The sequence below is a fragment of the Amblyraja radiata genome, chromosome 12 (assembly GCF_010909765.2).
Source record: "Amblyraja radiata isolate CabotCenter1 chromosome 12, sAmbRad1.1.pri, whole genome shotgun sequence".
Lineage (NCBI taxonomy): Eukaryota > Metazoa > Chordata > Chondrichthyes > Rajiformes > Rajidae > Amblyraja > Amblyraja radiata.
In genome coordinates, this window is record NC_045967.1 from 13,257,745 (window position 1) to 13,282,452 (window position 24,708).

Genomic DNA, 24,708 nt, shown 5'->3' on the forward strand with positions numbered 1-24,708 from the left:
TTTGAAAAAAATTCCATACTCCGAATCATTGAAACTCAAAACTAAGCTGATGAGTGAAGAGGAATTGTGAGAGACAAAGGTTGAGATGAACATACGTTTAACTTTCCAAGCAGACTTCTAAATAAGTCTCTGAATGCTGCAGAATAAGGGAAGAACAATTGCTTCCATATTGGTGTGACCTGACCAGCATGTGTTGCAAGCCACAAAGAGGAATATTTCAGCATATAAATCAGTGAAAAACAAGGTTTCAACTGCATACACATTTGTAAAAGGTTATTTTAAGCTGATATGGACCTATCATGAGTTATTCATCATTTTCATTGTCTTAATGAATATGAAATAGAGAAACTTGATGAGGGTAATAATGATAGGGACATGATGCAGCAAAGGATGGAGAGGACATTCAGAGAATAGGCAAGTCAATTCCAAATTTAACTCACAAAACATACTAGGTGAGTGAATTAGATCAAAACTGTTGGAGGTAGGTGGCATGAAGTGGTCAAATATTCTTCCCAAAAAGCAATCGCTCAATTGTGGTTTACAAAGTAAATGTTTTAAAAGTTTTGGTTGGTTTAGTTTAGAGATACAGCACGGAAACAGACCCTTCTGCCCATGCCGACCAGCGATCCCCGCACATTAACATTATCCTATACCCACTAGGGACAATTTTTACATTTACCAAGCCAATTAACCTACAAACCTGTACGTCTTTGGAGTGTGGGAGGAAACCGAAGATCTCGGAGAAAACCCACGCAGGTCACGGGGAGAATGTACAAACTCCCTACAGACAGCACACGTATTCAGGATTGAACTCGGATCTCTGGCGTTGCATTCCCTGTAAGGCAGCAACTCAACCGCTGCGCCACCGTGACCGCCATTTAGTTATACCAAATAGTCATAATAATATGGTGTTACCATTGAACGAATAAAGATTGGGCCCAAACAGATAACTTAATCCAACAAACTTCAGAAGTGCTCCACAGCTGAATATAAAATTTTGAAAAATACTCATGGTAACATCTGCTGCATATTCATCTTGAGGATGCTTCTATGCAAAGTACATCCAGCAGTTATAAGCTTATTGTTGGAGGACACTCACGATGAGCATTTATTATTCTTAACTTTAACGTATAGTAAAATTATTCTTAACTTTAACATAGAGTTAAATAACTCAATCACCAATCACTTGACTAGTACAGGTGTCAGGGGAGAAGGCAAGAGAATGGGGTTGAGAGGGAAAGATAAATCAGCCATGTTTGAATGGTGGAGTAGACTTTATGAGCCGAATGGCCTAATTCTGCTCCTATAATTTCAATTAAATTATTTCAATAATTTCTGAACTCATGAATCCTGTGTGCCTACTATAGGCTCTTGTTGAGGGAGACTACATTTGGAAATAAGACTTAAAAAATGCAGAAGCTGCAAATCTTACCAATTATTCGTCGATTGAAATAATCTGGCAACATCCTTTCACACACAGCAACCAGTAACCAGAAGGCTTCTTCTTCTTTTGCATAAAGTAGTAAAACAGATGTCAAAATATTCATCGCCTTTGCAGGTGAAGTGAAAGAAAGAAAATACACTATGATAAATAATTTATAACTATCCGTGTAATATGTAGTTACAAAATAATGCGTTTTGCCTCGACCTCAAACATGCCTCAAACATCAGCATCCATAAGGACTCATCACACCCCTGCCACGGTCTGTTTCAACTACTTCCCTCCGGCAGACGTTACAAGGCCTTCTACGCCCGAACCTCTAGACTCAGGAACAGTTTTATCCCAAGAGCTATAGCGGCTCTGAACCAGCCCTAATGAGTGCCCCCCACCCACTCCCTTTGGACAGTCTCCCTCAGATGGTCACGTCAATCAATTCAGCTTGCTTATATATGTATTGTATTTATTTACCTTTCTTGTACATCAGTGGAGCTGCACACTAAATCTCGTTGCACTGACGTGCAATGACAATAAAAGATATATTATTATTATTATTATTAAAGGAAATCCACATTTCAACAAGGCATTGTCTAGGTGGTTTAGAAAGTTTACACGCAGAAAGGATCTTGTAGCTATGACTAAGTCATGCTGTTGCTTGACTAAACCATTCAAAGTCAGCTGCCAAATGTTATCAAGAAGGATGTTGCTAACTCCTTGAGGTTAGGATTGTCCAAGACAATTACAGCAACTTATACTTACTTGGCTCTTTGAATGCATTTATCCCCCTAAAGTATTGCTGAGCAGTATTCAAAAAAATCAACACCGACTCATGGACAGGAGACCTGAGGCATGTCAAGACTGCCAATCTGCAAGACTGCCATTTATTTTATTTGTGAATTAAAGAGCATTATTTGCTTGGTGGACTACTTTGAGATCAAACAGATTACATTTTACATGGAACGTTAATACTATTCAGAGAAATGAGTGTTCCTAAAAACAAAAATTAGCCCATAAATTGCCAGTCACCAAATTTAATTTCCCAGCATGTCATGGTTGCCTTGTACAGTGAATTGGCATTCCACTACCAAACAGCAACACAAAAGTGTTAGTTCTAATGACAGGTCATCAATCTGAAATGTTAACTCCATCCATCTCCCAACTAATGCTGCCTGACCTGCCAAGTACTACTTTCAGCATTTTTTATTTCTATTGCAGTTTTCCATGTAACAGTATTTTTTGTTATTCCAAATATATATATTTTTTTTAAAGAGCAATTGCACACAATCTATAATGAAACTTCAGATCAATATATTTAGAAGATGTGGAAACTGACAATATTTAAGAACCTACAAATAAAGATATTAAGAAATCTAAGGAGACAAAGTGCTGAAGTAACTCAGCGGGTCAGGCAGCGTCTAGGGAAAACATGGAACTGTTTTGGGTCAGGACCCTTCGTCTTCTACACTGGTTTCCATTTGCTGAATAGATTGGAGTCATACTTCTAATGAGGTCTCCACTCATTTACAGAGCACCTATATAGCAATCAGAAGCAGGCAACACAGTCCCTCAAATTTGCTGTGTCATTTTGCAAGACTGTGGCTGATAATTGTAACCTCAGAACCACAGCTAGCAGTGTGAAGGGTTATCTCGATTTTCAGCAGAATCTGATCAACCTATTTAAAAGAAAACACTCACAGCTTCTGTAAATGTTCTATGAACAAGTAAAGCGTTGTCACATATATATGGAAGCCAGGTCCAGTCAGTTCCAGTTATGAAGCCTCATATTCTATGTGGCACGTTGCAGGTGCAGAGGACAACTTGACTTTGAATCTGCATTGCAAGGTATGTCATTGAGAAAGGATTTATACCCCCTGGGAACACAACTTACCCAAAACAAATACCAAACATACACACAGCAAAGCGAACACTTCAATAGGGTTGCCAGCAATCAGAATGAGAAACATATTATTTGAAGTCAGCCATAATGCGATAATCAAGTCAGGAAAGTCATGTTGAAAATGATAAAAATACTAACTACCATGAATTTCTCCTCTTAAATCCTTTATAATTATTTGGTTACTCGTCTGGGATGTATACATTTTCCAGTAAAACACACATTAGAAGTAAAATAAAAATACACAAAGTGCCGAGAGACTCAGCAGGTCAGGCAGCAACTCTGGAGAACATAGATAGGTTGTTTCGGGTTGGGACCCTTCTTCAGGTTCCAGAGTTCTCCAGATATGCTGCCTGACCCGCTGAAAAGTACTCCAGCACTTTGTGTCTTTTTGCTTGTAAACCAGCATCTGCAGTTCCCATTCTACACATTTGGAGTAACTCAGAGGGCCAGGCAGCATCTGTGGAAGGAATATGTTGACGATGTTTTGTGTTGGGGCCCTTCTTCTAACTTTAAATGTTATTCGCCATGGAATTGCAGGGTGAAGTTTCTTTTGCATACGGTTGGCTACAGAAGAAACTATGATTAAAATATAGTAGCATTCAAAAATGATAAGTTTGATAGTAAACCGGCAACTCCAACCTGGCAGTAGCCTATTTTGGGGTTCCGTGAAGCATAGGCTGTGAGAACTCGTCTAAGCGCAGAGATTCCTGTATCGCTTTGGAATGCAGGATGTTCAGGTAGTGAGCGATGCAGATCACGTTCTATCTCATCTGTAGCCAGAGTACAAGTGCCCATGGACCTTTCCACCAATTCGGTATAATAGCCAGGGTGAGCAGCCATGTCATTATTTGCACCTAGAATTTGAGTTTACACAAAATTTACTTTTGCTGTTATGCTGCCAGTGATCACAACAAGCAAGCTACCAGCATTTCAAAATATTCGGTAACAATTATAAATTAACAAACTAAATTATGCAATTTTTACTTGTGTCTAAAAATGAACTATTTAAAGAAAGGAAAGTCAGTTGATACTTCCTTGAAATATACAGGATTGTTATCCAAGAGTTTATCCAAAACAAATCCAATTCTTAACAAAAGACACAGATTGGAATTTATAGCAAGATACAGTAAGATCTTGACTCCAAGTAACTGCCTCAAATTGTCATAGGCCATTAAAAATAAAGCTCTGCTATTCTCAAACCAGAGAGGGTATCACTACATGTACTGTATATATTAGTGATCGGAGTTAGAGTAGCTAAGATATACAAATTGCATTTAATACTAAGATATCATTCCCCCCCCTCCATTTCTCTGGCAACAGATTGAGATGATGGCCAGATACTGTGTGGACAATTAGATATGGTAGGAAGAGTCTAACAGTGAAGAGTGTAATGTGTGACGGGTTAGGATGAATAAATAAGAGAGATTTCTGAGGGAAGATTGACTCAGAAAAAGCCAGTCAGGAGATACATATCTGAACATGCAGGGAATGGAGAGATATGGATCACATGCATGCAGAAGAGATTAGTTTCATTGGGCATCATGTTTAGCACAGACATTGCTGTACTGTGCTCTGTACTGTTCCATGTTCTATGAAACAAGCCTTCTCGAGAAATGAAACTGGGAAACGTTCATGCTGCTCATGATCTATAAGCAGTGGTGGTTTTACCACCAAAATCTGCACCACTTCTGGCCTCACCAAAGCATGCACGAGCCAGGGCTCCAGGAATTCCAGTTCCTTGCATTAAATCTGATTAGTAGTTGAATAAATGTTATGAGCTCATGTTTGTAAGTAGCTATCATCTAAAATGACTTAATTTCCCCATCTGATTAGGCAACCCAAACATGCTTCAGTGTAACCTTGAAGATACTTGCTGAAACTGGCTTATATCATGCCTCATTGCATCACAAATTCATCCAGGCACTCAACCCCAATCCATATTGAATGTTTATTGTATATTGAATGTTTCTTTCTCTTGCCTCCTGCACAAATAAAAGCTACAGCAATGAAGAGAATGTCACATTACAAACTACATACATGATTGTGAAAATGTGGGAGAATGTTTCCTGTACTTTGGAAAAACTAAGAGGGTCTCATTTCTAATGAATTCCTGGAAATGTATATAACTAATTTTGTTAATCATTTCAAAAGACTTGTTCCACAGTTGAACAGGTTGCATACCTGAAAACAATAGCCAAAGTTCTCCTCTTAAGGCTTCTGGGATTCCTCTCATTACAAGGTCCCTGGTCTTTTTTGTACGAAACATACAGACTCCATGACCATACTCCACAAAATGAATGTTCCACGATTGCACTTTCATCTTTTCTTTCAACTGCAAATCATAAAATAACAGTAGCTTATAATTGCGTTCTCAAGCAAGCCATATTTTTATATTGATAACAATGAATTTTCTGCATACAACCAATCTGTTGGGGGACATAATGAAGCCATCATAGCATAGAATTTCTTGCCTGAGACTTTAACAGACCCCTTGGAATCAGCTTTTGCTTAGTCTTGCTTCCCATCAGGAAGACTCAGAACCCTGAAGGCCAGGAATCAAAAAGGAGGTGGAGGGAGTCAGCGATGGATGCTGGACATAAGGCCGGTAAGAAGAACCGGGGGGTCTTATCTTCCGCGCCCTCAAGGTCGGCTGCGGAGGCACCCCCAGGGGAACAAGGGCTGAAGAGGGCCGTGCACGGAGAGGGAAAATGGTTTGCGGGACGACCGGAATGGAGCTGATGGCTGCAACTGGCCTTTGTGGCCGGCTGCAGCTGGGTCTGTGTAACGGTGCCAAAATGACAACTCGCATACGCACTCCATGGGCTGTTCTGCACATTCTATACTAACCAGGGGACTGTGCTTATGTATGGTGACTGTCTTGCTGATCTGTATGCTAAAAAAAAAGTATTTCACGGTACCTTGGTACACATGATAATAAAAAAATCATTGAAGGCCTTGCGCATGTGTATAGAGAATAAAGCAATTTCATTCTGTCATTACATCAGTTTGTAATAGTAACAAAAGACCTAAATATATATTTTTTAAATATCCCTTCTTATTGCATATGTTTATACAAAGGAAAACACTGCACTGAACATTAATTGCGGGACAGGTTACATTCCGAGGAAAACTGCGAAACCGCAATTTTCTGTAGTGCAAATTTGCTGCATCTGTGCATACCTTAAGAAGCACGAGTTCAAAAATAATATTTTGTTTACTTAATTAGTTTCCATGTAAATTTAGCAAGAGCTAATTTTATTCGGTATATCATATTTTTGGTTTGTGATTTGTGAACTGTTTAATGAAGGATTTCTATTACTGAACCAGCCTTAGCACGGGGGTTGGCTGTAACTTAACTGGCTCAATGTTTACACTGAAAAATCATAATTGGACACAATTAACCTAAAGCCTCAATAGAAAAAATACAACAAAATATCCGTAAAATACACCCCAAATTTTAAGGAACAACTAAAAAATTGCTTGCCATTTTTGAATCCAGATTTTCTGCATCTTGTGGATGAAAGACTCTCATTAGTGCTTCAGTATTCACAGTTTTATTGCTTTCTTTAAGCAATGCACTATGTTGTTCACCAGTTAATGAAAGTAAAGAGTCACTGTGCCCAATTAAAGTGTCATCTCCCTGAGTGCTTTTCTGATACGATTCCTATCAAAAGAAACAAATTCATCATGAACAAGTCATTCTTGCACACAGAACAGTATAGCACAATAACAGACCTTTTAGCCCACAAAGTCCGTCGAACATGATGTCAAGACCAACTTATGTACCTGCACATAACCTATATCCCTCCATATTCATATGCCAATCCAAAAGTTTTTTTAAATGCCACTGACATATCTGCTTCAACCACCACCGCAATCAGTGCAATCCAGGCACTCACCACCCTCTGTGTAAAAAATTGTTCACTGCTCCTTTAAACTTTACCACTCTCTACGCAACCTGCTTTTACACCAAGGAAAGTTTGATCAGCTCATCACGTCCCAGCCAAGATTTAAATCTATTTTACATTTTACTACAATCCACGAATAAGCTTTTATTCTGTAGGTTTCTAACATCTATAATGCATTTAATGCCCAAATATCATGTCTGAAAAATGTATAATACCAGTGTAAAAATTACTGTAAGATGACAACATCCTAGGAAAGATGCAGAACATGTTCATGGACTGGTTCTATAAATAAGAGATTTAGAGTCATAGTCACACAGCATGGAAACAGGACCTTTGCCCCAACTTGTCCACACCATGATGCCCCATTTGCTCATATTTGGTTCATATCCCTCTGAACCTTTCCTATTCATGTACCTGCCTAAACATTGCGATAGAACCTGCCTCAACTACTTTCTCCGGCAGTTTGTTCCATACACCCACCACCCTTTACGACCGTAAAAAAGTTACCCCTCAGGTTCACATTAAATCTTTCCCCACTCAACTGAAACCCATGTCCTCTGGTTGCCCGCAACTGTGACAAAGAATTCTGCAATTTGAACAAACAGTACCAAATTGTCTCAGTTTTGCGAATAGTGCACAATAACAACTTCCTGGATATTTACCTCTTTCTTTCCCAAAGTGCGTTGTGTACTTCCACGTGTGCCACACTTCAGCTTCCCTCCCAGTTTCTGTGCGAGGCCATCACTTTCCTTAATGTCAGTGAAGCGCAAAGTTATTTTGCACCTGGTGCTGAAGCAGATATGCTTGCCAGAGTTGTCTGATGTTTCCATACCAGTGACCTGTTATAGGGAACACATATCAATTTAATATTCACATTTCCTCAGCCTCTAATCAGCTTTTGGCATTGGAGGCTGAAGATGAAAATAAACACTTTAAATAATTCAGATATACCATTAAGATGGATAACTACGACATGGAGCAAAGCATTCTTCAGCACTTATGCATTAATTTGAGTGCGGCTATAATACTTTCTTAAATAGTACAAAGATTTCAAGCTCCTGCTTTATACAGTGCCCTCCATAATGTTTTGGACAAAGACCCATCATTTATTTATTTACCTCTGTACTCCACAATTTGAGATTTGTAATAGAAAAAAAATCACATGTGGTTAAAGTGCATATTGTCAGATTTTAATAAAGGCCATTAGTATACATTTTGGTTTCACCATGTAGAAAATACTGCAGTGTTTAGAGGCACCATAATGTTTGGGACACAGCAATTTTATGTAAATGAAAGTAGTCATGTTTAGTATTTTGTTGCATATCCTTTGCATGCAATGACTGCTTGAAGTCTGCGATTCGTGGACATCACCAGTTGCTGGGTGTCTTCTCTAGTGATGCTCTGCTCGGCCTGTATTGCAGCTATCTTTAGCTTATGCTTGTTTTGGGGGCTAGTACCCTTCAGTTTTCTCTTCAGCATATAAAAGGCATGCTCAATTGGGTTCAGATCGTGTGATTAACTTGGCCACTCAAGAATTGACCATTTTTTAGCTTTAAAAAACTCCAAACATTTGATTTTGGTAAGCCTAAGGTTTGGCTGATGTCTCTAACAGTTTTATTCTTGTTTTTCAGTGTCATAATGGCTTCTTTGACTTTCATTGGCACAACTTTGGTCCTCATGTTGATAAACAGCAATAAAAGTTTCCAAAGATGATGGAAAGACTGGAGGAAAGTCTAGGTGCTGAGAGCTCTCTTATACCTGCATTAAGGAAGCAATTAAACACACCTGAGCAATTACAAACACATGTGAAGCCATGTGTCCCAAACATTATGGTGCCCTGAAATGGGGGGACTATGTATAAACACAGCTGTAATTTCTACATGATGAAACCAAAATGTATAAAAATGGCCTATAATAAAATCAGACAATGTGCACTTTAACCATATGTGATTTTTTTCCTATTACAAATCTCAAATTGTGTAGAGGCAAATAAATAAATGATGGGTCTTTGTCCCAAACATTATGGAGGGTACTGTATGTCACAACAAAATAGTTAATCATTTAGCTAAACATTTATCATTGCAACAGCATCTTTGAAAAAAATACCGGACCATTCTTTCAAGAATTTATAGCCCGAATTACAATAAAATCAGAACACCATGTAAAAGAAAATGGCCCCTTGAAACTAGAATTGATAAAGCAACTTTGCCAGTGGAAAAAAGTTGGTTTGAATTGAAATATATAACAAAAGTTAAGGTAGGTCAGTGTGGGAACAGAGAACCTGAACTTTCTCAAACTATTTATAACTCCTAACCCTTCAACGATGCCAGCTATCAATCACCCCTCTCCAAAGACAACGAGCAGTGAGTTCGACATGGTGTACTCACCCCCAGAGTTCTTTTGTTCTCCTCTTAGGGAGTGCCCAGCTCCCCAGAACCTCCCTGCAAAGATAGCAGCAGAAAAATGTGTGGCCCAGACCTACACTGCAGGTTAACAATAAACGTAGACACAAAGTGCTGGAGTAAAGTGCCTGTCCCACTATGGCGACCTAATTTACGAGTTTAGAAGAGTTTGCGCTCACCACAAACTCAGTGTGGTCGATACGTGGTCCTAGGAGGTCACTGTAACTCTCCTTCATGCTCGAGAGAAGTTCCTGCACACTCGCGTCCTCAATTTGGTCAAGGAAAATGTTTCAACATGCTGCAAAATTTTCCTCGAGTACAAATTGGTCGGCATGGTTCTTTTGAACTCATAGTGCAGTGGTAGGTAGTCGCGGTAGCTATGAGGTGGGTGGGGGGGGGGTGGGGGGGGGTGTGTGTGTGTGTGGGGGGGTGTGTGTGTGCGCGCGCGCACACGCGCGCGCTCTCTGACGGTCGATCCAGCTCGCAGTTTCATTGCTGACGGTCCATCCTGCTCGCGGTTTTAAAGGCGAGTGCCCCCGAGCTTGAAGGTCGAAGACAGTTGCTGGAAAGTCGCGTAAGTGGGACAGGCGCTTGACGGCATCCCCGAAGAACATGGGCAGGTTATGTTTCGGGTCGGGGCCTATTCTTCAAACTGCATAATATGTAATGTATGTACCAGTCTATATATAAACAGGTCTGAAGGATCACAATCAGAAACTTCAGCTATCCATATTCTCTTGAGATGCTACCTAATCTGCTTTAGTTACTCCAGCACTTTGCATCTTTTTTTTCTAAACCAACATCTGCAGTTCCTTGCTCCTTGGTGTAAATAGGACTTTTCATCTTTTCATCTCTAATACCTGGGAAAGGCACTCCAAAACTGGATTTCTAACAGTTTTAGTCTTAACCACACTGATGACATTTCTAAGCCTGGGAGGGATTTTATCCCAAACTCTTTTGATGTTACATATCATATACATTACCTCCCGCATTGGAATGATTACATGACAATGATTTGCATCTTGGCTACGGAAGCAGATGTAATTATCTGAAATAAACATTTTCCCAAATGCATGAGCGTGGCAAAAAGGGATCCAAAGAAAACAATCAAGTATGTCATCCAGACTTTCTTCCCTAGGAAGCCTAAAGAGTGCAGTGAAATATTCAGTCCTTGCTCGATTCTCCAAAACTCTAAAATAAAACAAAATGAATGCAACCAATGTAACAAACCAACTTTACAACGCAATAGAATAAAGAGAATTACATTTGCATGATCTAAAACACTGACAGACTAACAAACGACTCAGAACCATATTGGAGAACTATGCTGACAAAAATGTTTTTGATACGTGTGTACTCGTGTAATATATTTTCCATTGCAAATACAACATCTTATAAATAAACTGTATTTCTTGATGAGATGATTCACATTAAATAATATGAACTGTGTTACTTATTTATCAGTTTATTACCAAAGCAAGGATGGGTGGGGGAGCAAGAACTTAGTTGAGAAAGGGGTGGATGGGGTAGGGATGCTAGATAACATTATGGTGGGGAAAAAGTCAGAAACCGATTTCTTTGGTTTCCTCCCATACTCCAAAGACGTATAGGTTTGTAGGTTAGTTGGTTTCTGTAAAAATTGTAAATTGTCCCTAGTATTCAGGATAGTGCTAGTGTACAGGGGTCACTGGTTGGTGCGTACTCCGTGGGCTGAAGGGTCTGTTTCCGTGCTGTATCTCGAAACCAAACTAAACAGTCATCATAGAATACATAGTGACTATCAGAGTCATCTTCTGTTCTCATTAGGTATATATCAGTATGATGGTTAAATCACTGAACTAGTAATGAAGACGCTAGCACTATGACCCCAAGCAAGATATCAAATCCCACAACTTCAGCTGGGGAATTTAAATTTATATAATGAAGTAGTTTAGATTATAAAGCAATAATCAGTAATGAAAGTATGAAATTACTTAATCGTGGCAAAAACACATCTAATTCACTATTGGAAAGGAAACACGTCATTCTGTCTAAAGGCTAAACACCAAGTGCTGGAGGAACTCAGCGGGTGAGGTAGCATCTGGGGAACGAATGGACAGGTGATGTTTCAAGCCGGGACATTTCTTCAAACATCAGAGTGGGGGATATGGGGAGAAAGCTTGAAAAGCAAGTTTGACATGGGACTAAGCCTAGCAAGTGATCAGTGGATACACATGAGGGGAGTTTTATTGACAGGCGGGTGGAGTAAGTGACAAAGGCTAGAGTTGAAAAGGAGTCAAAATGGTGTCAGATGAAGAGGCGAGGAGTAAAATGTAAGGCCAGAGAGAGGATGTAAATGGAAGAGAAAAGAGAGAAGGGGAAAGAGGAGTGATAAAACAGAATTTGAGAGAAGCAGTGAATGAAGGAGACAAAAAGAGCAGGATGAGGGGAAAGAGAAATGGGAGGATACCAGATGAAGTTGGAGGGCACGGGAAAGTAAGTCGGGAATGGTGGGGGGGGGGGGTGGTTATTACTTGGTAGGGAAATTTAATGTACATACCATTGGGTTGTAAGCTACACAAGCGGAATATGAGGTGTTGCTGCTCCAATTGGCGTGTGGCCTCGCTGTGGCAATGGAGGATGCAAAGGGTGATGTGGGAATAGATGTTAAAATGGTAAGCAAAGTTGAAGAACCACTGAGCTTCTCCAGCGCTTTGTGATTTTTGCGTTAGCAGTCCCTTATCTCCATTCTGCCTGAATGGTGGTCTAGACCCACAGCAATGTGGCTACTCCATAAATCCCCAATTCAAAGCAAGTCATTCAGTGCAAGGAACAACTGGGGGTGGGCAATCAGAGCCAGACCTACCAACGACATTCACATCCCACAAATGAATAAAAGTAAAACAATGGTGAAGAACGGGATAACGACTTGATTCATACTACTACTGATAACCACTCAGTTGCCTTGTGCAAGGAGCTTGTTTTGTGGAACATTAAATCCATTTAGGGAGGAAAAAAAAAATTATTGGCTCATCTTGAAAAAAAAAAGAGTCTTTGTAAGAGTTTTCAATTAATACATGAGAATTTTTCTTCAAAAGTGTCATACTACAAAATAGAAATAAAGTTTGCTTAATGCTTTGGATATCTCACTGCAGACTAACATTTTTTCATTACCTTTTTGTTATTTGTAAATGGTCGCTGAACAATAAATCCATTTGAAATGTTTCTTTGTCAAATAATCTCTTTACAGCATAATCTGCAAGCTGTTCCATCAGCAGAAATGTTTCATTTAAATGCATGAACATTGTAAAGTAATAGTCTTCTCCGTGACTGCAAATGTGTATGCTCTCAGAAAGGATGACACTTGTCGTCTTTGCCAGTCTTGATATTTCATCCCAGGAAATAATAATCTTAACTGCAAGTTAAACAGAATGTACAAAATCAATATGTAGTAATTACCGACAGAGAATGTTACTCATTTTAAAACCACATAGTGGCAAGCTCGCAGGTCTTTTTTTATATTTATTCCTCTTTCTAATGGGCCATGTAATAATTGCAGCAGAATTTTTCAGAAGTGTTTGTACTGGAGCCCCTATAAATATTAATATCTTTAGAGCATTAGCTTCCACAATTGCGTTCTTGGCTCAACAAAGGAAAAGAATGTAATGGCAACATCCAAAACAAAATAAATACTGACAAATGGAGCCATAAATCTATCAAATAAAAATATTAAGACCATGTGGGTTACATTTAAGTTCTGAAGTGCAAAGTGAGCAATGTAAATTCCCAAAAAATTAAACCAGGGGAAGATTAAAAAATACAATCAATATTCTCCCTTTTATGTTACTCAGGTTGTACTCAATTACTTGGTCATAGTAAACTCCTCTGGCCTAGAGAGTGTTGCAGATGACTTTGTTCTGACTCTAACTTTTTGTGCATCTTTCCTGCACTCTGACCGACAAATAGCAATGGAATCGACAGTCGCTCTGCCCCACTGGTTGGAGCACAATCATAGTCTTTTAAAGGCCTCAGAAAAGTCATCTTTCCACTCAGCTTTTTAAATGATTTCAACTAACCTTCTCTACAGGCCAAATAATCCAGTTTCCCAATAGGATGAGAAGTTTGGTTAGAACAACCATGTTATAAAAGTATGATGTTATGGTGTACAATGATGTGCATATGAAATTTTACAACTTACGAAATAGGGGCAGGTGCCTATGAGTTCTTTGAACCTATTCATGTTTTATCTAATCTTTCTCAGGCTTGAATATATTCAATGACATTGCCTCTGGATCTTTATAATCCAGAGAATTACAAAAGATTCACAACCTTCAACAAATCTTTATCTAAAATGAGAATCTAATGAAGGGTCTTGACCCAAAACTTCACCTATCCATGTTCTCCAGAGATGCTGCCTGACCTGCAGAAATACTCCAGCACTTTGTGTCCTTTTGAGTCTTAAGTCAGTTTCTACTCTTTTCTTTTGAAACTATGGACCTGCGTTCTGGAATCTCCCACAAGGATTGGGTCCCAGGCAACATTACCTGCGTTGGATTAAGAAAGTGGAGGTGGAGAATTTTGAACTACTGTTACAAGAGAATGAGGCAAAGGAAGCCTTTGGGAAGCACATTGCAGAGATTGTGTCTGGGTGGCACATGGATCAGACTATTGCACATGAACAGGGGAGGTGAAGGCAGAGTGTAAAAGGCAAATGTGATGGGATAGAATGTTGAAAAATTAACATAGGGTTGAACAAGACATGTCAACATTTTGGGGAAGAGGCACAAAAGAAGCCAAGGAAGACATGAACGCAACATTAACTAATGTGCACTGAACAATGTTGGCAACAGGTTTACTAACCGTCTGGCAATTAAGAATGTACAGCAGATGTCTTAAATAAATTGGTGTTTAAGAACATCCAATAACAAAGACCTAATCTGTGCACTAAAATCTAAAGGGGCTGTCCCTTTTTCTGATCTGATTTTTTGAATAGTATGATCCTTTTCCACTTTTCTCAACTGACGTGCTAGAAGTTTATGCGGTTTGTTTTTCAACATGTTGAAATATGCCCGTGAGTAAAAAAAGGTCGCCATGGAAAAAATCAATACTTATTTTACTCGTAGGTTTAGTCGTAATAGGTCGTAGTAGGTCGGCATGTTAGTCGTTGGTAATCGAGGGAGGTCGAAGGTAGTCGTAGATAGTCTTCATCATAGTCGAAGGGAGGTCGAAGGAGATCGAATGAGGTCGTCTTCACTCTCCACTATTCGGTGTCCAATTTTCCCGAAGTTAGTCGTAGCTAGTCGAAGCTAATCTTCAACATAGTCGAAGGAGGTCAAAGAAGATCTTCTACATAGTCGAAGGAGGTCTTCAACATGACATTTTTTTCAAACTCGCCAATTAGGTCGACCAAGTGGGACAGCCCCTTTAAGACACCTCATATTCACGAGTTTCCACCGTAAAGCACAAGTGCAACGCTTCATGTAAAACAAAATGTCTTTACCACTCAAACGATTGGGGAGAATTATTTGATCTGACACTCCCAGCACCTTAATGAAAAAGTTCTGCATTACTGAAGACGCTGTCTTTACACTGAGGTCCCTACCTGCCTTCCCAAGTGAATGTACAGGGTCACAGGGAAACATTTCTAAATGGAAGGAGGAAGTTATTTTCAATGTCCTGTCAATATTCATCCTTCAATGACACATAAAAAGTATTTTCATTCATATGTTTCAGTTTGTTAGAGCTTGCAGGGCACAAATAGGCTGCCACGTTCCCCATTTTCACAAGTGACTACTTTGTGCTTTACAGCCAAAGTAGTAAACTGGAATAAAATCATTTGAACCAAATTCTGATAGCAACTACCATCTGCACATTCAACACTACTGTCTGGAAAGGGATCGATGGTTGAGGTGTCAATGTAAATTTGATACTCATCTTCAGGAACATATATAGAAAATTATCTTGTAATGGCCTTTTAAAAGGCAGTAGGGGAGTCACTATTATGTCAGCACCTTTCAAGGCCACAAGCTGAAGGAGGATAAGGACTGCATGGGACATTACTATCAGCAAGGGCCCCTCCAAGTTCTGATGTGGTGGTATCTCACCATTCCTGCACCATCACCAGCTTTAAACCCCAGTACTACTGGTCCAACAGCATTGTTGGTGACCTTCACCACAGGATGGCATCGTTTCAGCAAGTAGATCACATCAGCTTCTCAAGGCCAGTAAAGGACAGGCAATGCGAGCTTGTCCTACACTGAACACCCAAATGAAAATAATACCTTTAGATCAAAGAAATGAACATCTTTACTCAAGTATGTCAGTACCTTCCACCACAAAGAAATCATGGACGAATCTAATCCCAGCAAAATACCAACTACCTGTAAAGGTTAATATTCTCTAAAATAACTCATGATCACTTGAAAGTAGTCACTTCCATCCCACAAAAGCAAGTATTAATGCTGCCTAAACAGTGTGTTTATGACCTCTCAACAAAATGTGTATGGTTTACAGCCTTCTCCATGTGCATTTGTAACAGCAGGGAGATTCAAATGCAAAATTACGAATGCAGGCTTTTATATTAAATAAATGATGACTCATAAGACTGCTCATTGGTCTTAATTCTAGCCATTCTAAAAGATAGAGCATCATGGTACAAATGATATAAAAAAAGTAAAACTTATATCAAAAACACACCTACAGCAACATTGCATGTACTAACATGTGATACTATATGGTAAACTGGTTAGCTTATTATTATACCAAGTGCTACACAATAAGTCTGAAGAAGGGTCCAGACCCAAAATGTCACCTATCCATGTCCTCCAGAGATGTTGCCCCATCTGCGGAGCTATTTTAGCAATTTGTGTGCTACACAATAAGCTAGTTTTAGAAAGTAAAAATAAAAGATAAAGAGCTTTGATTAACATACTTTTACCAACTGTAGGTACGAGGCCAGTGGTCAAACATTTACGCCAGAATATCCAAATGTTCTTTCAAACATATGATTATAATTGGCATTGACATACACTGTGATTCATTCATTGATACAAGGTCAAAATCCTGAGCATCTCTTACCGGAGATGTAACTTTCCCCACAATAAGGCCTGCTGCAGGAGATGCAACTTCCCCACAATAACACAAACAGTTCAGCTGGTAAAGGAGGCAGATATGACTGTGGCATTTAAGACACTTTTAGGCACATGGATATGCAGGGAATGGGGGGGGGGGGGGGGGGGGATATAGATCACATACAGTCAGAGGAAATTAGTTTAAACTGGCATCATGTTCGGAACTAAGGGCCTGCTACTGTGATGTTCTACGTGTTATGTGACTCACACTAAATGTTGTACCTTTAACATTTAACTGTGCATTGAGATGGTTTGATTGTGTTCATGTATAGTTTGCCTTTGACTGGATAGCAAGCAAACAAAAGCTTTTCACTGTACCTCGGTGCACAAGATAATAGGCAAAACTATCCGTGTTCTCCAGAGATGCCGCCTAACTGATGAGTTACTCCAGCACTTTGAATCTTTTTTTTTGTAAACCAGCATCTGCATTTCTTTGTTTCTACATGGTAATTATTTTTTTCAGTTACATCAGCCAATCTATGTTTAACACACAAGCAATTTATTTGTTTTAAATTTATACAGTCTGACTGAAATTTGCCAAAAGTGGATATCTATATACGACTCTGAATTGGAGATGAAACATCATCGATGTCATAGGCACACACAGTGGACATGGGCACCAATCTGGCGGTCATCAGATCCAACATTTTTTTTTGTAAAGAGACTTTAGCTTAAGATCAGTCTTGAATGCATGGCACAGACTCTCACCTTCCTTGCCGAGGAAAAAGGAATAGAAACTGAGAAAATTGGCACTGAGGTATAGCCAGCCTTGACATGGCACCCTTCCACTCCAGTAGCTGCATGAATAGTAGGTCACCAGCTTCTCTTGCTCAGGCAGTCCAAACCATTTATCAAACTTCAACAAGGCCTCACGAAACTTCTCAGGATCATCCTCCTCCTTTATGGATGTGTTTTGAGATTCCTCTGCTATTAGCCCCTTGGACAGAAACAATCCAAAATAGATTACAACAAATACGTTTTTTTTTAAATAATAAATACAATGACACCTCCAAAATTACCTTTCTCATAAACATTAAGCCAAATTAAAATCAAAAGTTATACTACAGAAAATGAGGACATTTCCTAAAATTACCATTAAAAAAAAAAATTCACATTTCAATTTGAGGTGAAACGTAAATCAAATTGTAAAATGAGTTGTCTTGCAACAGTATTACAAAAGCATTTTAATTTGAATAAATGGATAATGTTGTAATGGTAGCAAAACATCAAAGTGGTTTATTAACCATTCTAATCACTTTTTCCATTCATGGATCTCCACTAGCTCGATTCCATTGTTTTAAGGTGCTGCAAAATGTTATCTGGAAACTTAGGAGCAAATTGTTCAAGCTATGCAACCTTCAAACCACAGCATGGAAACAACATCAGCAAAGTGAAAAGTATGAGAGGGTGGAATTGTACAGTTCTCCAAGGTTCAGTGCCAGGACTCACTGCTGCTTCAGCTAACCATTCTAAAGGACATTGGTGCAATGGGCAGGCAAATACAATACAAAAAAATGAGGGACTGCAGAGAGAAAGAGAGGAAGAGAAAAAAGAGAGAAAGAGAAAGTGTGTTTAAATTGAACATTTTAAAAATGTAGACGATGAGAAAGACGGGGGGTGCTTGAAGACAGCAGTGCAAGAAATACCAGAGAGCAGATACTAACAATGATTTATACAAAACAAGAGTAGCATGAGAGAGAAAAAAAATGTTAAGATGCAAGGAGGAATTTGGAATGTATTGGCTAAAAGAGTGGTGAATGTAGTAACTTACAGATGGGAACCAGATTTTAAAAAAAGACTGCATGCTTATGGGAAAGGAGCAAGACAAAAAGGCTTAATAGACATTCTTTTAGTTTTGAGTCTAAACTTTAGACTGTCGAGGCAATGGGCAAAAGAACACAAAATGCTGGAGTAACTCAGCGGGTCAGCCAGCATCTCTAGAGAGTATAGATAGGTGACGTTTCGGGTCGGGACCTTTCTTCAGACAGTGGGCAAAATGGCTTCCTTCTGTGCCGTATGATTCAAAAATCAACTTGGTCACCCCTGTGGTACAGTTCAAATAATCTTTACATTATACAAATTATATGGTTGAGGTATAGGACGATTTGTCATCTTTTAATTTAAATAATAGAGCTGCAATTTGTTTCCCTATTGTTGTTGAACTCTTCATACTCAATGCACAACAACAAACTAGGAAAGAAACAGAACAGGAAAGAAAGAAAAACAAATGGGCAAAATAGAACTGTGTGTGTGTAGAGAAATCTACTCTTACCCGTACTTTACCCTGAACGAAGCTGGTAATATCCTCATTACTATCGAATACAGAAAGTATCTGCATCACATTTTGTTCCAGCCATTCCCAATGTTTGTTTATTTCTTCACTACTGACTCCTGGTTTAGACAAATTATTTTTAAAAATCCATTAGAAATGTTTAAAGACCATGACTAAACATGCTTATCCATTTTAAACAACCAATGCCAATCAAATGGGAATCCCTTCAGGTTACTAGAGCAAATAAAGTTCCTTAGGCAGCACTCAAATATTCAAAAATAGACATGCCTAAACCTCCTTTCTGGTCATATCCTAGAGCATGTGAACAGCTGGCACAATAGGGACCAAACATTTATCATCCAAAGGCTGTTTAGCTGAGAAATTAAGGAATTGGTCACATTCCCTAATTGATTATCAAATCATCTTACAATTGGAGACTATTCCCTGGAGTACAGGAGGTTGATGCGTGATCTTATAGGGATGTATAAATTCACAAGATAAACAAATCGAGTAGACACACTGAGTCTCTAGCTTTAGAGTAAGGGAATAGGGAACCAGAAGGCAGTTTTAAGGTGAAGGGGGAAATATCTTATAGGAATCAGAGGTGTTATATTTTCATACAAACAGTGGTGGACATATGGAATGAGCTGCCAAGGGAGGTAGTTGAGGCAGGTAGTATTGCAACATTTAAGAGGTAAATAGGTACATGGATCTGACAGGTTTAGAGGGATAAGGGTCAAACACAGACAAGTGGGATCCACCAACATGGGCCATGTTGGTCCGTGTGAGCAAGATGGGCCAAAGGGCCTGATTCCATATTGTATGACTCTATGACTGACTCCAAGCATTTTGGCTGCTGCTTCATTAAACGATAGTGTTGCAACTAAGTCACAATTCTCATTTTCTGTACAGAAAGAAATGCGTATTTTTGAAATCTTTGAGAAAAACCTTAAGCTACTAGACAAAAGTAAGGTTAATCAACAAACCTACAGGGTGGCACAATGGTGCAGCGGTAGAGTTGCTGCCTTACAGCGCCATACACCCTGGTTTGATCCTGACAAGGGGCGCTGTTTGTACAGAGTTTGTATGTTCTCCCTGTAACCACCTGGGTTTCCCCCAGGTGCTCCAGTTTCCTCCCATACTCCAAAGATGTACAAGTTTGTAGGTTAATCGTCTTCAGTAAAAATTATAAATTGTCCCTAGTGTGTAGGATAGTGCAAGTGTACGGGGGAGATTGCTGGACGAAACGGACATGGTGGGCTTGTATGAATGCAATGCATGACTGTATGAATGCTTGTATGAATGCAATGCATGAATGTATTTCCTGTTATAATTCAGCCACACAGTTTACATTTAATCTTTGAACGGACACAGGTTTACACTGGACAGGCAATGGGTGAAAATTAGCAAAATTTTGTTTCACTAAAATAAAACACAATAACTGAAATAGACATAATAAAAACTGCATTAGAATAATTTGGCATAAAATCAAAAGTATTGTAATCTTATACTGAGAGCACTACCTAATGCCTGCTTAATGAATATTAAGTGAATTTCATGCAGCCTAAGGAAACATTTGTATTCAGCTTGAGTTTAACAGATTTGCAGTTGATATTTTATTATTTCTCCCTCTCTTTATTTTCTTAAATATCTGATATTTGTGCCTATTCCAAACCTTTGCATTTATTTCTATTCGATATGCACTATTCTTAGATGCCTCTTATGTGGGAATACCACATAGTCATGTCTAGAGATCATTGCTGAAAGTAACTAAGATTCGGCCATCAATGGAAGAAGTGGGGCGGCACAGTGGCGCAGCAGGGGAGATACTGCCTTACAGCACCAGAGACCCGGGTTCGATCCTGACTACGGGTGCTGTCTGTATGGAGTTTGTATGTTATCCCTGCGATCGCATGGGTTTTCCCCGGGTGCTGTCTGTATGGAGTTTGTATGTTATCCCTGCGATCGCATGGGTTTTCCCCGGGTGCTCCGGTTTCCTCCCACAGTCCAAAGGCGTACAGGTTTATAGGTAAATTGGCTTTCTGTAAATTTCTCTAGTGTGTAAGATAGTGATAGTGTACGGGGTGATCGCTGGTCGGCGCGGACTCGGTGAGCCGAAGGGCCTGCTTCCGCACTGTGTCTCTAAACTAAAGTAGAGCCAAATTATAGCATAGCAGACTAAAGCACGATATTGTTTCATATTTACTGATAATATAACAAATAGTTAACAGTTGTGGGGAAAATATACTTGAGCCCATACACTTTATTGTACAAATCTTCTGTTATGCATGCAAGTTTGATTTTCTCTAATTCACAATTAAGTGATGCATCTCAAATTATTTTGCCAAAGACAAAAAAAAATTATACAGGTGTTTTCCCCAGTTTGTTCGAATAAGAGACAAATAAATTATATACTATATGTTTCACTGAAATTCCACCATAAACATTGCAATTTTATCTCTAGTTCTGCTCAACCCATCATCCACTAAAAGTCTGAACGAATATTGCTAATTCTTATTTCATTAACTATAATGAATGGCAATAAAAGATCAATATTAAACTCTCTCTCCAAAAAGATAAAATAACATAGTTAAAGAGGCTGATTTGCAGAGAGCAAGAACACAATATATACATGACCACATTTATAGAGACAGATGGTTGGCAGTCAGCAGTAACACATTTGCTGATCCAAACAGCTTTTCAATTGAGAAAGATGATTCAGTTGGGGCAGTTGAGTCAAACTCTACACACTCTGAGAATCCACCTGATGCCAAATGCCACATTACTTTCAATCTCTTTATGAAAACAACATTTTGATAATGCAAAACCTCTACATTCAGTTAACACAAATATTAAATTGTAACTAGGATTACTATTTTGAATGCTCAAATAGTGAACGTTCTGTCAATAAAGTCTTAACACTGATTTGCACAATTACTGAATGCAGACATTCAGCAGATTGTGCCTAAATCCATTACGATAGAACGCTGTGCAGAACTTCCAAACTATTTCCCAATATTACTGGGTTTTAATATTGAACATTTCACAGGACACTAAAAGCTAATCAAAACAAAAGGAACATAATCAAGTAATACAATTATTGGTACAAAATCTTATATGACAGTGACCAGGTAATTTACTGATTAACATTAGCTGGCACAGCAAAGAGCACTCCCAGGTACTTATCTCAGTGCCTGGAGATCATTTACATCCATCTGAAAAGAGCCATTATTTGAAGGATGGCTGCTCCATCTTTAAAACGCTTGCTCAGTGCATGCAAATGTTTGTGCTCCTGCACCTGGAGTGTGATCTATACTGTAGTGCAAAGTACCGAGTTGTGGGGGAGCTGCCACTGAGAATAGTGAGCATTTGAATTTAGCCAATTCTATGTCCTGTGTGCACGAAACCGCCTGCAGGCCCATACAATATAAATCAGGCAATGGACATCCCTGATTGTTGGAAGATCTGGGGTTCACAGCCCATAGGCAAGAAGGTGAGGAATATACAATCTAATATATACAATCTAATTCCCTCTTCGTCACCTAGGAGTTAAGACCATAAGACATGTGAGCAGGATTAGGCTGTTCACCCATCATATACACCATTCGATCATGGCTGATCTATCTTTCCCTCAACCCCATTCTCCTGCCTTTGCCCCGTAACTGATGCCCTTGCTCATCAAGAACCCATCAATCTCCACTTTATAAATAACCAATGACTTGACCTCCACTACCATCTGTGACAATGAATTCTACAGATTCACCACCCGCTCGCTGAAGAAATTCCTCGCCTCAATTCTATATGGAGGTTGTGTCCTCCTATTCCCGCTGCTGAGCTGAGCAGGTAGGCGAGCCTTAATCTCCCCTCTCTCCTCCATCGCTCCTTTGTGTCTTCCCCAGGGGGCTACCACTTCTCAGCAGAACAGATGATCTAACCTTCAAACATTCCCTCTCTCCAATATCCCCCCCTCCCAGCTCCCCCAGATGTTCTCGCCTCCTGATACTTTGCATGACAGCTTGATCTTAAAGCAAGCTTTGTTCCATACAGTCAGGGTATTCTGAAGAGGAGAAGGTGAGGTTGATGAGAGTAGGACAGTGAATATTGTCTTCAGAGTTAAGCAAAGCATTTGACGAGGTCCCTCGTGGTCAGCTGATCCGGAAGGTCAAGCTTCATGGAATCAGGGGTGAATTGGAAAATATTGGATTGTTCAAAGACAACAGAGGGAAGTGGTGGAAGAGCATTCATCTGAATGAAATTCATTGGCCAGTGGTGTTCTGCCTATTGCTTTTAATATATACCCAGTTGATTTGGAAGAAATTGTAGGTGCTTAGCTAAGCAAGTTTGTAGATGAATCTAAAATTGGTGGAGTTGTGGATATTGAGAAATATTATCAATCGACATGGCTGGAAAAGTGGGGAAAAATAGCAGATGTAGTTTATTCTGGTGAAGCACATGGACACATGCAAAGTGATGCATTTTGAGAGGTCAAATTCAAGAGCAAAGTGGACAGTAAATGCCAGGGAACTTTGAGCATTGTTGAAACATTGGGTGCAGTTCCACAGCTCCCTGAAAGTGGCAACAAAAGTAGATAGGTGGCAAAGAAAGCATCCAGCATACTTGCCTCGATTGGGGCATCGAGTATAAAAGTTAGCATGTCATGTTAAAGCCATATGAAACTTTGATTAGGCCACATTGATATTGTTCTCAATGCCACTCCACAGAGGGATGTGGAGGCTTTGGGAAGTGTGAAGAATAGATTCATGAGGATGGTGCCTGGATTGAACCAAAAGGAGAGGTTGAACAAACTTAAATTGTTTTTTACCGCACAGCATTGGAGGCTGAGGGGGGACCTGATAGAATTGTATAAAATTATAAGATGAACAGTCAGACTCTTTCTCCAAGAACGGAAATGTCAAATGCAAGAGGAAATAGATTTAAGGTGGGGGAAATTTAAAGGTGCAAGGGTGTCTGAAATGCACTGTCAGGGGAGGCGATAATTTTTGTTTAGTTTAGAGATCCAGCATGGAAGCAAGCCCTTCGGCCCACCGACTCCGTGCCAACCAGCGATCTCCTTACACTAACACTATCCTAGTGGACACACTTGGGACAATTTACAATTATACCAAGCCAATTAACCTACAAACCTGTACGTCTTTGGAGTGTGGGAGGAAACTGGAGATCCCAAAAGAAACCCACGCAGGTCACGGGGAGAACGTACAAACTCCGTACAGTCAGCACCCATAGTCAGGATCAAACCCGGTATTCTGGCACTGAGAGGCAGCACCTCTACCGCTGTACCACCATGCGTCCCTGAATATGTCAACATGATGGCAGAGTGTGAGAGGCACACAAATACGCAGGGAACAAAGGGATACGGGTCAAGTGCAGGCAGATGGTATTTGTTACATTGGCATCATGGCTGGCACATCATGGCTGGCACAGACATGATGGGCCAAAGGGCCTTTTTCAGTGCTGGACTGCTTTATGCAAGGAAAGTAGGCTATCACTCCCATGTTGGCTATCACAGATGGAGATTGGGGAAATGGGTGGTAGAAATGTGGAGGGAGGGAGTCAACGATTTTGCAACAGCAGGCAGGTCGGGAATCCAGTGTTTAAGAAAATGTAACGCTAATCTTGTCCCTATCAGCTGATGCCGTATCTTTCAACTAATCAAATGGTGAT

At 39.6% G+C, this 24,708-nt stretch overlaps 1 protein-coding gene across 1 annotated transcript in view; it reads right to left on the reverse strand.

Annotated features, from left to right (window-relative positions):
• tbc1d8b (TBC1 domain family member 8B) overlaps positions 1-24,708 on the reverse strand; it is a 68,722-nt gene that overhangs the window by 32,334 nt on the left and 11,680 nt on the right. The window contains exons 3-11 of the mRNA XM_033030263.1: positions 19,027-19,145; positions 17,463-17,691; positions 12,799-13,039; positions 10,629-10,836; positions 7,906-8,082; positions 6,820-6,999; positions 5,517-5,667; positions 3,975-4,189; positions 1,433-1,550 (exon numbers count right to left, since the gene is read on the reverse strand). Of these exons, the coding sequence (XP_032886154.1) occupies positions 1,433-1,550; positions 3,975-4,189; positions 5,517-5,667; positions 6,820-6,999; positions 7,906-8,082; positions 10,629-10,836; positions 12,799-13,039; positions 17,463-17,691; positions 19,027-19,145 (1,638 nt within the window). The remainder of the gene's footprint in view (positions 1-1,432; positions 1,551-3,974; positions 4,190-5,516; positions 5,668-6,819; positions 7,000-7,905; positions 8,083-10,628; positions 10,837-12,798; positions 13,040-17,462; positions 17,692-19,026; positions 19,146-24,708) is intronic.